The sequence below is a fragment of the Suricata suricatta genome, chromosome 3 (assembly GCF_006229205.1).
Source record: "Suricata suricatta isolate VVHF042 chromosome 3, meerkat_22Aug2017_6uvM2_HiC, whole genome shotgun sequence".
Classification (NCBI taxonomy): domain Eukaryota; kingdom Metazoa; phylum Chordata; class Mammalia; order Carnivora; family Herpestidae; genus Suricata; species Suricata suricatta.
In genome coordinates, this window is record NC_043702.1 from 60,995,728 (window position 1) to 61,009,944 (window position 14,217).

Sequence of the window (14,217 nt, forward strand, 5' to 3'; positions counted from 1 at the left end):
CTTGGAAATATCAGTGCAGTCTGATATATTTGAACTGTTATCTCTATGAATAATGTTTAATATTGTTTCCAGAATGAAGCACTAAATAAAATCTAACATTGAAGTTTTTATATCAATTTTTTTTTTGAGAGAGAGAGGGTACAAGTGAGTGAGGGGCAGAGAATCCCAGAAAGGGCAGAGAGATAGAGAGAGAGAGAGAGAAGTGGGGCTCACCCAAAGCAGGACTTGTGTTCACCTGATGTGGGACTCGAATTCACAAAGTGTGAGTTACCAGAGCCAAAGTCAGATGCTTAATGACTGAGCCGCCCAGGTGCCCCTATATCTTAATTTTCAGCATATAAATGTTTAAACTATGTTAAATTAATAATTCGTTAAGTGGAGCACAAGGTGTCAGATGGTGAAATGAAGCTCAACAATGAAGCACAAGAGACATGGAAACATAGAGGTTTCTTATTCACAGGTCACGGGGGAGTTACACCACGTGCCTTGAGAGGCCACACAGGTTGGTGACGGCAGAGGCAGGACCTGGGGCACACACCCGTATTAGAGTCTGTGAGTAGAGTGCCTTGGACTTCCCAGGCTAAGGCTGGATGGGCCAACTCAAAAGAGCAGGGTTTTGGTAAACCCCTGGTGGTCACAGCTAAGGGGCACACAAGGCATCCAGGCACAGGGAGACAGGGGACGCTCATGGTCACAAGGGCTGCTGGGGAAGTCTTAACAGGAACTTGCATTTGCTGGTGACTCGGGCTGCTCTCCAGGTCATGCACCTGCTTGAGGGCTGAGTGTCAGTTTACGGTCCCTGCAGGCCACCTGGCAAACAAAATGGACGCGTGGGCAGCCATCCGATGGAGTAGCTTAGCCAAGTTCTGGATAAAATAACACATTTCTAACATAGAATACCACCTTTTCAGTAATGATAATGACAACTGGGGTTTAAGAAACTTTGCAGGAAACCGGTAGGATGGTGTGTGTCCCGAAATAAATCTTGTCCAGGAAGATGTGACATATTACCAAATGCAGGCTGGGTAGCGCCTCCAGAAAATGACATCCACACTTTACTCTTAATACTTATCTTTATTATGAAAGTGTTTCCAAAGTAAAATGATCCTCATAATAATGATTGCTTCCAGAGATCAGGAATGAATAATTATATTTTCATATAAAAATCAGCGAAACACCGTAACAATACATAAAATAATTCTAATCGGCTAACAGTACATTGTTCCACTTCTGACAAGATGCCCAAGCACTGAACTGTCTTAAGAAAACAAGTAAGGTATTGTCACCTATCCTACTTGTCACTACAAATAAAAAACAAATCCCCAAATGAACCCTCTCCCCCCTTGCTTGACACACACTGGTTATGGAGGTAATGGATTCTGTGAGCAAACGGAGAGCTGAGAAGAATCACAGGCTTGGAGGCTTTATGAGACTTTTGGAAATCACACTTGGGAGGGTGTATTCTGTCTTTAAATTAATGACTCTCTAAGTTAGAGTCCCAGAATTGCCACAGCTAAACTTTAAAAGCCTCTAATTTTTTAAGGGCAGTTTTACAATGACAGTTTTTAAAAAATTACTGTCGATCCAAGAGAAAAAAATTATCTCTATAAAATCTAATTTTTCACTTAACACAGAAACCATACCAACAGCTGCTGTCTCTGACAGGCCATGTGACACAGAGCAAAAGAAGAAGCCAAGCTTTCATGGACCTGTGTCAGGAAAACGGGCTTACATGGGCACAATAGTTTTTAAGAAAAATGGAATCAGGCAGAGAAAGAGTGTTCTAATCAACTGATCCAAAGGCTACTGGAAAATGGATAGCTGATAAGTGACAATATTTTGGCTCCCTTTTATCAAGAGTTCCAGGAGGCTGAAAGGAGTGTTGGTGGATGAGATGAACAAGAGAGATCTTGGGCTAACAGTCTCCTCCCATCAGTTTCTGGCCGTCTCGAGAATGTCTAGTCTTGTGGAGACACCATAAGATATGCCATCTGGTTGCTGAGACTTTTATTTCTTTGATCTGATGGGGTCTTAGCTTGTGGCCATTTGGTAAGGCATTCCTTTCAAAGGCTTCAGGTTGAACTTAAGTTGGAAATACCAGGAAAAGACTAAGGTTCTCCTTTGGGTGTCTGCAGATCTTACAAACTGCTACTTAGGATGTTTTATCTTCTCTAATAAAGTTTTCTACATGAAAACCAGCATTAGGTACGCTCCCTCTGAGTAGGTATTAGAGAAGTTACAACAGCATAGAGTGGATAAATGGACAGGGCTAGGGTGCATCTACTAAGCGCCCCCTAGGGGAGAGGAGGGGCCCATACACACAAAGGCAAATCACATGGTCCTTTGCTGGCCTATTGCTATAAAGAACTACCGGGTGGCCATAGAGAACCAGTACTAATTACTATCTGCTGCGTTCGGCTTGACTTCAAGAACTGTTTATAATTATTAAGGGTATTCCTTTCAGGAACAGCATGCTAGGCAGCAAGTGCGATGCAACAAATGGAGCTGCCTTTTCTCTTTCCATACAAGTTGCTGAACACCTGAAAGTGCCTGTCATCACTTTCTCATCAGGCTGATTTGATGTAATTCGTTTTTTTCTTATTTGAATGTTATAAACATTTCAGGAATACAAATATTTATCTACAAAGAGGAATCAGCCAAAGACAAAGGAAAAAGAAGTAAGCTAATTAGTATCTTAAGACCTCAAATATCACATGAAATGTAAACATTTAACCTTTCATTTCCAAAGGATTTCTTGAAGCCTCTCTGGACATAATGACATCATTACAGACACAAATAAACAGAATCTTTTTAACACCTCTGGAATTATTCTGTACACTTCAAATTAAGGAAAAATACTCAAATATTCAGGCAACTTTGGCATTAACATTTCTAAGAAAGGGAATAAATAACTATCGATGCAAAATCATGAACAGAATGGGAACAATCATGGGCGTCTATAAAGTTCTCTCTGAAGAGCTCTTTTGCAAAGACTCAGGGAAATTGAACTAAAATCTCATTTTTTACTTCAGCCCAAATAGCAATGAGGTTGGAATCCACAAAGTGGGAGATCCACTTTGATTTCCCAAGGTGAAAGCATTCAGTTTGTTCAAATCCAACCTCTATCGAATACTCAGAATGGAAAGTTGGCATCAGAACTGGACATTTTGAGGTTCACCCATCAGTTTGGCTAAACAAGGTCTGATTTTATGTCCTTGAAGAGTTATTTCTCTGACCCAACTGCTTGCTTGCTTTGGGGAGCCTACCTTTCTTCCTAGTTCATTTTTTTCAGACACCTGTCTCATTACGGGATGGTACCTCAGGACACCTAGCAGCCTGGCAGGAGCTGGATGTTCCTAGGATGCTTCCCTAGGGTGAAGCAGCAACTACATGCATTTTGCCCCCAACATTCAGCTTAATAATCCAAAATACTGACAGTTACTCCTCTAGTGTCAACATTTGCAGACTGAATTTGGAAATGTGAACTACATTTGGCTTATATGCTGACCTTAGGCCCTCTGATCGTAGCTCTGAGGCAAGAGGCCAAAGGGATACTGCCACTCTCCGCTGGGTGAGTAGTATGAACAGGAAGTTGAGAGGGTGGTGGGAAGTTCCTATAGTACATGATGGATAGTTTTTATGAAAAAAAATATGGATAAGGATGAGTCTGTGATATTTTGGTTTTAATCATGTTTTTGGAGAAATATACATGTACATACATGGATCACACATTTTCATATCATTTATTGACTCAAGGCCAAGTTCTACTCAATTTTCTACTTTTTTCCCCACTAAGAGACCTAGAAAAGCTATAGCATTAGAGAATAAAATATTACTTTTTCTAGACTCCTTCCTATATACCCCTTGGTACCCTAGGAAGGTCTGAATATGACCAGAAGGAAGGAGATCTCAACAAAGGCTAAGTTAATTAATGGGAAACAACACTCTGAATTTACAAAATACACTTCCAAAGCTATGGCCTGGCACAAGAAGAAGAGAAGATATCCACATATTTTTCTCTTTCAGTCTTATCATGCTACCATGGGGGAGAAGTAGACAGAAGTGTATTATTTTTCATCTTAACAGGCCTACAAACACCACTTTGATTAATCAAAAAGAAATCTTTGCCCTAAAATGCAGAATCAAATAAAAATCTATAGGTATATAGGGGACTGTGTTAAGTTAGTGTCACTGGTCACTGAGGCCCTGAGTATTCTCAGTCCTCCTTCTAAGTGACTTTTGGTTAAAACAATAGCTTGCTTAGATTTGCTTTGCTAAGGACAGACTCCATTTACTTCATTTCATGCAACTCTTCTAAACCATTAATTTACACGCCAATGTTTTCACATTATTTTTCTGTGGTGGGGTGTCAGATGGCCCAAATCTGAACACACTGTGGTTCTCTGGTTTATTTCCCCCATTGAGAGGACTAGCTCAAGACACTAAAGCAAGGTACAATTCACTCTTCTTTTCCACATTTTAGTTGATCGGAAAGGAAGCTTTTCACCTCAAAAATTTTCAGCTATATAACACGCTTGCCGTTCCATTTGATGTATCTGCATTTTAGCAGATGTTCAGATGACTAAAAACTACTATTGATGGCTCATGACTGGTCTCAAACCGTCCACAACTTACATTCCTAGACATATTCCTCTCTGGTGGGATAAACCAATAAGGCTTTACAAGAAGAATTAGTTGTATTGTTTTCTCAACAAGCGGACATATGTCTGAAGGGTCTTTAATAATTACTGTGGACCTTATCAGAAACATACTATTCCATCTATAGGTGGGGAAAGACAATTTTACAGTGTGAGGTTTTTGTTTGGGAGTATTACTTTAACTATTAACTCACAGGTTGCAAATTGTGGGCACAAAGATTTATCTCAACTTTTTCAAAAATTAGAATCAAATAAGCAGGACATGAGCCTCCTAGTATTTCTGCTGTTGCCTTTACTATTTCCTGACTCACATTTATATTATTGCACCACGGCCCTGGACTCTTGTTTTGTTTTGTTCTGTTTATAAGTGTTTATAAACACTTTTAATTCCTTTTTACCTCGAAGTAGAAGAAAAGAGATAAAGTCTTTGGTTTATGTGTAGTTTTCTTACGTATACATAAGTAACACTGCCAGGTAGGAGGCTATGGCAACCTACTTTCAGCAACCTTCCTCACTGCTGACACCGCCATAGTCCAGTAGAATTTTTATTATGCTTTTTCTGGAAGTAGCTCTATTTGAATAAAAATTCTTGGAAACTGAACAGATCTTCAAAGAACCAAACCAGAGGGCTTCAAGTGCAACCCTGCTCAGTTTCTAATAACAGGAGAGTCACTGTGGATCATGTTTAAGGAGAAAAGACAGAGAGGAAAATCGTCTTTCTCCCATTGGCTTTATTTTGTTCAGAAAAATAGAAAAAAGATCAAATACTAGATGGGGCACTTCCTCGAATGCTGGTGGCAACAAAGTGCTTTGCACTAGAGGTGACCTTTGCCAACTGTTCAAAGTCTCCTTTGCTGTCCCAAAATATGCTTAGCTTCTTTTTTTCATGACATGACAGAAGACTGTGGTAATTATAGGGGTAGTGCTGAAATCTGGTTGAAATCAGCTGTTCTCTGTTATTGTCAGGTCAAGGGACAAATTCCCAATAGTAAGAGTGACTTCATTGTTTGTAACTATGACCTTAAGCAAATGTCTTCCTTCAGAGCCAAAGCACTGACCTCATAACAGGGAATTAAAAAAAAAAATCTCTGTAACCTACAAAGTTTACCTCCAACTAGCTCTCATACTCACTAAAGAAATCTTGGCCATGTGCACAAGAAATAGTCTATTCCAAACCATACTCTTTAATTTGAACTGCTAATTGACCACAATCAGTGACAATTAAAAAGCCTAACTCATCCTGATTAAACTTTACACGGGAAAATGGTCACTGAGACTATACAGGCAATTTCAAAACAGGCACTGTAACAGAAAGGAAGCAAACCTACTTGGAGCGGCACGAGAATCTAGCACTGGGCTTTGCTTGCTCTAAGTGACAAATTAAGCTGATGCTCCTAGCAAACTGAGTTACAGCAATAGAAAGGGGTAGAAGCAGATGGAGTATCTCCCTCACTGTCATGAACCCAGAAAGTAAAAGGAGTGAGGAAACCCTCTTTTGTCCACAGATTTACGAACAAATACAAAATACAAATAATATTCTAAGACAGTACAAATGCAAATACTGTTCCCTTGTGTCAATTACATACAGCATGCCTACGTATAGAGAATGGTAATTCTTCTTCATTCACAGACAGGACATATGGCAGTGCACTATTCAAAATGCTTTGATATTCCTAATTTTTGTTTCTGGTACTGAGATATAATGAAAGGAACTATGTTTGCAACTTATTAAACGCTTCCAGGAACAAACAGTTCACTTTGTTCGGGACTTGTAGTTTTGAGAAATCAATCATCCATGGAGCAAGACCCAGTCAGGAGATACCCATTGGTACCACTGGTTCCATTGGTGGTGGTTGCAGTGTGGGGGTTCTTTCCTGGAGGTTCTGAATCTTCTTCATCTGAGCTAGACTCAATATCACTTCGATCATCCTTGGACACCTGTGGAATACAAGAAGGTGAATGCTACCAGCTCCTAGGGAGTCACTAAAGTACGGCATGCTCAGAAGTACATGTAATCATACGTGAGGGAAAACAGATCCGAAAGTTAAAAGTCAAAAAGGACAGGAACGTTGCCATAATAGTAAGCTCTCCTTCACTGGAGATAGAGAATTTGAGTGACAAAGTCAGTTATCAAGGAAGGTAGGCAGATTTGGGCATCAGAGGGGGCTGGGCTAGACACGCTGCCCTCTTTAAGGTACCTTTGGGCAATGAGAATGCACTAGACCATAAAACCCACTCTTACTGGCAAAGTACCACACTATACTAGTGGAACGGCATTATAGGAATTTGGTGCAAATGGATCAGTTTACTCTCTGATGATCTCATTCTCCATGAAAATCCCATAAAGGATTAACCACACTAATGGAGATATTCACTAGGTTAGATCATTTAAAAAGTAATTCTTATTTGGCTTTGTAATGCATTATTTTGTGATTTAACTTGTTTTCCTATTCTGTCTGCTAAAATTAAGCAGCCATTTTGTTTTATGTACTATGTAACAACTAATGGCGGCAGGAGGCATTTTGGGAACCTGCTAGGTGAGGTCTGGTTTAAAATATTTCCTAAAGAAAATCTATTGACCATTATTCCAAGGCTCTTCAATCCTCCACCCAGTCTCATTACATAATGAGGATCACAAACTCAGGCAGCAGCATATAAATCTATACATTACCATAAAGGAGAAAAAAAGGTCACAGTCTAACAAAAAAGTCATTTAGGGAGGGCTTAAGAAAATCCTCAACTGCTTTTTTTTTACAATTTCTTTTTAATGTTTATTTAATTTTGAGAGAGAGTGACAGAGCAGGAGTGGGATAGGAGAAGAGAGACACACACACAGAATCTGAAGACAGGCTCCAGGCTCTGAGCTAGCTGTCAGCACAGAGTCTGATGTGGGGCTCAAACCCACGAACCACGAGATCATGACCTGAGCCCAAGTTGGCCATTTAACGGACTGAGCCACCCAGGCTTCCCCTTAACTGCTTTTAAAATGAAAATTTTGAACCTCCTACTCTAAATTATGCTAAACATTTTTACCCCACAGGCCTTAAGGTCTCTGAGTAACTGAGCACTGTTCCCTTATTTCCAAAGTGGGGTAGCAACAGGAACCGGGGGCCTGGCTTCACTGGGTTTCCCAAATCTAGTTGCCCATGACTGTCTAGGACGTGCATTGGCAGAATCTCCTGGGAGGTACATCGGAACGAACTGGGGGCTTTTCTGTGTCACATCCTCTCTGTGCCACCACTGTCCCCAACCTGAGAAGCTACTATTGCTAGATAACGTCATCTCTGTCAGGTGGGGGTGGACAGGACAGTGTGTGAACATGCATGCATGGCAGTTGCTCCTTTCTAACCAGAAACAACCAAATAAAAGTCGACTTCACTTCAGTGCCCCTTGAGATGAGACTGAACTCAAAAGGGCCATCACTAAGAAGATTTAGATACAGAAACACTAAAAGGACTGAATTATTTAGGATATTTTAACTTTAAAAAAAGGGTCACAAAGATAGCATGATAGTAAAGCACCACTATGTTTAGAAATCCATTAGTCATAAATTAAGCTGCTAAGAGGAAAGAAGACTAGTTTCAAAGAGTAATTAATTTACATTTCCATACTTAGTAAGATTATTTTTAACTGAATTTGGAAAAAAAATCTATACTTATGTTACCTTCAAGGAAAGGAATAATTTAACATGTCTCAAGATAACCCATAGAAAAATACTGTCCGTAACCCATGGCCACGATGAATTCTTACTGTTCTGGGTAGAATAGCAATGGCAGTTAAGATGTTCTGAAGCCTGAGACTTGCAATAAAATTAATAACCATCTCTTTGTAAGACTGAGGAATAATTTGGAGAGAAGACAAGATGTCTGGTGGAAACAGCAATGCAATCAAGAGACAAGTAATGGAATCTACTGTTCTCTCACATCTCCAGTTACTGTTATATGATAATATAGTGCATGTGGATGTAATATGTATCCAAATGAGGAAAGGAGTGTTTTTTAACAGAAATACATGCTCATCTTAAAGAGGAAGGGGTCACAGAGAAAAAAATGAACTTTCACTTCTCACCAGTTAATTGGTCAAAATATGCTGGATATATAAGAGCTGATGCCGAGAACTGGCTTCACAGTACATGCCTAGATGTCTCGAGCTCCATGGAAAGGGCCAGGACAAAGTGGTCAGGGCAGAGCAGGAAACAGCTGATGCTCAGACCCCCATTCTGGCCCACACTGATACTTGCCCCAACTTAGTTCTGTTTTTTCTACTTCACTTTGGTCTATTTCTATTTGTTTTTTTTCAGCAAACATGTTAAACACCAGTGAAAAAATTCCTCTCTCCTCCTGCTGGATCGTGCACAAGTTACCGGGATGCAAGCTCACACAAAGGGCTCAAACTGAGCTGTTTCTGGTATCCTTTGTACCCGGTGGGAGCCACATCTCAGTTAAAGCCTCTGGTCAGCGTCAACAGGTTAGCCAGAACGATATGCATGGAAACAAAAGCCTGAGTGCCCCTCTAACAGATGAGAGCGGCACCCAGAACAAGGACAGAGAGAGAAGTCTGAGAACTTACATGTAAAGGGTTCCACTTCCCAGCCTTCCAGGGTGGCAGAAGGAAGAGAACAAACAACGGAAGTAAGAAAATGTCACAGAGAACATTCTGGAAGAGCCACTGCTTTCAAAAAACTTTATTTGAATCAGCCTCATGAGTCCATATGTAAACAAAGATATTTAGCTAAGATTTATTAGAAAAATCATAAATGAGCATACTGCATCAAGCAACCCTTTTCATAAAGGAAGTTATTATATTTCTCTTTGGTAGAAGTTTAATCAGAAAAGGACCATGGGAGACAAAGGGAGAGAAAGAACACAACAAATCATCATTATATCTAGAATTATAAATACAGATCAGTGGGAATCATCATCAAAGCGATGTCACAAGTTAAAAAAAATTAACTGAACAGCAGAAAATGAAAATTTGGTTTGGGTTTCTAGGAGGTTATGCTAAATCATGAAGAAAACATACACATTTTGATGAGTTTTGAAATGATAGTATTCTTATTGATGAAGAAGCACCCCAAATACAGCTTCCTGGGACATGCTAGAAGCAGTACATTTTCTCTTACCTTGCCTTTTGAAATAGCTTTGCGAGCGATTTTTATGACCATGTAAGACCAGAAGCAGTTCATGCCTTGTACTAGCAACAGCAGTAGGTTAAAAACCCACCAGGAAGGGTAAGGCCCAACGATCTCCCAGCTTTCAAATAATGTGGTATTTAACACCCTAGGGAAAAAGAGAAAGTAATCACTGAACATCGCTTTCCACTTTGCCTTCACAGGAACTTCAATTAGTACACACTAACACAAAGCCAACAATATCCACGAACTAGTACCGCCCTGCAAGGAGGGTCTGAAACGTGGCCAGGTACTTAGAAGAGTCCTCTCTGGAACGGTTTCCCTGGTTTCTTAACGCTCGTTTTAATTCCTGCTGGACCAGTGTCCTTCTGCTCCCCTCTCACTTCTGTTGTCATTTCTTCCATTAATTTCCATGACGTTTTGGGTTGTCGTGCTCTCTCTTACTACTTGTGAAAAGGCCTGTTTCATCTTCATGGTTGTTTTTGGTCTTTAAGGAAGTGTGAGCAATACCATTTGATAGCATTGCATTGCAAGAACAAAGGTTAATTCCAGAAATGCTATTTAGAAAGTTTAAACTGCATGCCTAGCACAGTGCTGGTTAGAATATACCTAAGACCAGGCAAAAAGTATCTTAAGTAATTTGTTCTCTTATAATCTACCATCAAGACCAGGATGGAGCAGCCACCTGGGGTAGGTACAGAGGGCTGGTTTCAGTGCTTCACTCTTGTCCCTGCTGCGTCCTCTCCTGTGTCTTTAGAAGTTGATTCTTGCCTTCTGGACTTATATTATTGCCAAAAAGAAGCATGGTGCCCACAGAATTTGACAATCACTCTGACTTCCTTGCTTTCCTCCTAAGCTTACTGCAGGGCTTTGTTGGAGATCTAAGGATGTTGACCAAACTCATCTAAGTGTTATTTCCATCACCCCACTGCAGTGTTTGCTAGGGCCAGAGGAGAGGTTAGGTGGACAATGCTTAGTGGCTAAGGGGTAGGGATGAGAAACTCAAAAGACGCAGGCCATTCCCACAAGAACAGAAGACAGATATGTAGCATAAGAAAGAGTGTGATAAGTGCTTTGAGGAAGGTTAAGAAAACCACTGTGTTCACAAAAGGAAAGAAACTCACTTAATTTGCACTTGGGATAAAAAGTAAAGAAAAAAGGAGAGTGGCTAATAGACACAAATAGGTTCTCCATCCCTAATTTCAGCAACCCACATTTATAGGCCAGAAAGAGATGCACAAAATATGTTTCTGATCCTGTCACACTGGTGGTCTCTTGAGACCAATGCACAAAAATCAATAGTATGGAACTGAATTTTAGAATTCATTATAGGTATATTACTCTCCAACACAGTGGAACACATTCTGGTGGAAGGGGACTAATATTAGGAAATCTGTTAATATAATGTTCTACACATCCATGTGCCAAATTGGGACAAACCCAATTATTTCAATAGCACAGAAAGACATTTGGTAATGTCCAATTCTTCACTGCTGATGTTTAAAAACTAGAACTCAAAGGATTTCCTTAATACGGTTAAACAATTTTTTTTTGTTTTTTATTTATTTTTGAGAGACAGAGACAGTGTGAGTAGAGGAGGGTCAGAGAGAGCGGGAGACACAGAATCCGAAGACAGGCTCCAGGCTCTGAGCTGTCAACACAGAGCCCGATGCAGGGCTTGAATCCACTAACCGTGAGATCATGACTTGAGCCGAAGTCAGACGCTCAACCGACTGAGCCATCCAGGCGCCCCTGATTTCCTTAATATGGTTTTTTAACCAACTCATGTCAGCTGTTGTCATCATATTTCACAACACCAGAGTTACTGCCTTCATAATCAGAAACAAACCACAGCCAGCCAGCATCACCATTATTAATTAACACTATTCTGAAAGTTTTGGCCCTTGAGTATGGCACAGTCTAAGACTTCATTTCAAGTACATAAACATCAAATCTATGGAACTATTTTAGGAACAGCAAGCAATCAAAATTTACAATAATAGGAAATGGCTAAGAAATTAGTTTTCATTTTTATTCCAGAAATTATGAACTCACTCAAGTATTAAACATGTTTTAAGAGTTTTTTAAATATGAAAAATATGTAATATATCACCTCAACTTCATAAAATAAATCTCGTCGGCCTTTGAACCATACAGGTTAGGGGCACCAACCCCTCATGCAGTCAAAATTCCATGTGAAAGTTTTGACTTCCCCCAAACTTAAGTACTAATAGCCTATTGTGGACTGTAAACCTTCCTGATAATATAAACGGTCAATGCATATTTTGTTTATGTATTATATACTGTATTTTTACAACAAAATAAGCTAGAGAAAAATTTTAAGAAAATCATAAGGAAGAGAAAATTCATTTACAGTGTTGTATTTATTGAAAAAAAATCCATGTGTAAGTGGACCCATGTAGTTCAAACCCATTTTTTTAAATAATAGTTTATTGTCAAACTGGCTTCCATGTAACACCCAGTGCTTCTCCCCACAAGTGCACCCCCTCAAAGGTCACACAAACACACAGAAAATTGTACATGTACATGTACACAGAAAATTATAATTCCTTGAAAGGAATTAAACAAAGCCATTATAGACTTTCTTTGGTGAATTAGGGAATTTTGTATTTTCTTCTTTACATTCTTCTTTTTCCCAAATCCATTACAAATAATTAGAAAAAAAAATACAAGTTATTTTTTTTAAAAGAAGCATATTAAGATAAGCCTATATATTCCAGCCTCTCAAGAGGCAGTCATCTCTTTACACACCAGCTTGCCAGCCCGGGGACAACAGATCTAAGTAAAGTTCAACTCTATGGCAGTAAAGGAGGGCCCACGCACCTTACATTTTTCTCCCCTCAGCAGAACACCTGGAAGTAATGTGCTCGCTGGACATGTTGGTTGATTGTGTATGTGTTTAGTAACCAAATAAATAGGCATGCAAAAGACAGCTCCAGAAAAATAATTTTATTTCAGAACCAGGTCTGCTTCCCGACATACTATATGCTCTGACATTCAGAGGAAATCTAGTTTCATTTGAACAGAAAGAGGTCCTGTAGAAACAGCAACAATGATTGCATCATGCAGTTCATTATAAATTAGCCTTTGCTGGATCATAGGCTGAGAGCCTTTTTCACCATTATGATTTCTCTGGCTTAATTTGAACAAGGTGTCATGCAGTCACTGGTGACACGGCATTCACATTAATTTCTGAAATGCTGCATCAGAATTCATAGTGTTTGCCATGACAATCAGTGGCGCCTCTGAGATACTGCTCAAAAGTAATGGGATTTCTTTGAAATTGACTTGGATGCCTGCAGAGACACTTGGGAAAATACACTCAGTGTACCAAGGGGATATATCTCTCAGTGAGAAGCTTGGTAAGAAGAACAATATATAAGGAATTTAAACTGGGGAGAGTGAAGATATCATTATGCCACCTGGACTCTGAAAAACAGCAAACCCAGGAAACGGGGCCTTGGTTTAGCTACAGAATGTTTGATGAGGAAGCTGTTCCTTTTGGGCAAACTGTTGAAATGGTGATAACAGGATTTTATCCTTTCTTGGAGGTTAGGGTTAGGAGTATGTACTTTAATGATGTTATTGCAAATTTATGAGAATAGAGCTCTGAACAGGGCTTATCTCTAAGCACTGACACAGAGAGGTTTCTGGGATGCTGGAAATGTTCCAGATCTTGATCCATGTGGTGATTATGAGGATTATACAAATGTAAGCTTCACAAATATAAAAATGTATCAAGCTATATACTGAACTGTTGTGCATTATACTGTGAATTACACCTCAATAAAAGAAAATGGAAAAAGTGCTCTGTGGACCAAATGCTGTCAATCTCTGGCTTGCATTATTACTATAATACCAGTGTTTCTCACCCCCCACACCCCACACAATAATCTGGGTTCAACATATGGCTTCTAAGAAAATAGATTGTTTTTTCTTTCCCAAGTAATGGGCTACAGTCTCAAACCTACTGCTGCTGCTCAAATCACGTGGTAGAGAGTTTGGAGCCGTTAAGTGACCAGAAAGGACCATTTTCCTTTTCATTAATGTTAGGCTCACTTAACCACTAGATGGCACATCACACATGTACAAAGCATGCTCAAATAGGTCTATTCTACCAGAACTGTCTGTCAAGGTGTGGTTTCCAGCACAAAAATCACTTGATTTTTGGGTTACACTCTTCTAAGAATCTTGCTAAACAACAAAATGAGGAGGCTTCAGTCTGCAGTTATTTCTTCTTGCATGATTCCTGATTCTTTGTAGGGAAAAGCTGAGCTCCAGGCAATTTTTTGATGACATGCAGATGTACCCGTTACTACCTCAACAGATAGTTTAGCCTTGATGAGGTATTCTAATAGATGTTTAATGAATCATAAGAATTTAATTTGACTATGCCTTAAAATTACT

General features: G+C 39.6%; 1 protein-coding gene across 3 annotated transcripts in view; it reads right to left on the reverse strand.

Annotated features, from left to right (window-relative positions):
• Positions 1-1,054: 1,054 nt before the first annotated feature.
• CERS6 (ceramide synthase 6) overlaps positions 1,055-14,217 on the reverse strand; it is a 300,639-nt gene continuing 287,476 nt past the window's right edge. The window contains exons 9-11 of one of the 3 annotated variants that reach the window (XM_029934444.1): positions 9,781-9,937; positions 9,228-9,251; positions 1,055-6,596 (exon numbers count right to left, since the gene is read on the reverse strand). In XM_029934444.1, the coding sequence (XP_029790304.1) occupies positions 6,444-6,596; positions 9,228-9,251; positions 9,781-9,937 (334 nt within the window). In that variant the 3' untranslated portion in view covers positions 1,055-6,443. The remainder of the gene's footprint in view (positions 6,597-9,227; positions 9,252-9,780; positions 9,938-14,217) is intronic. The other 2 variants (XM_029934445.1, XM_029934446.1) reach the window with 2 other exon arrangements.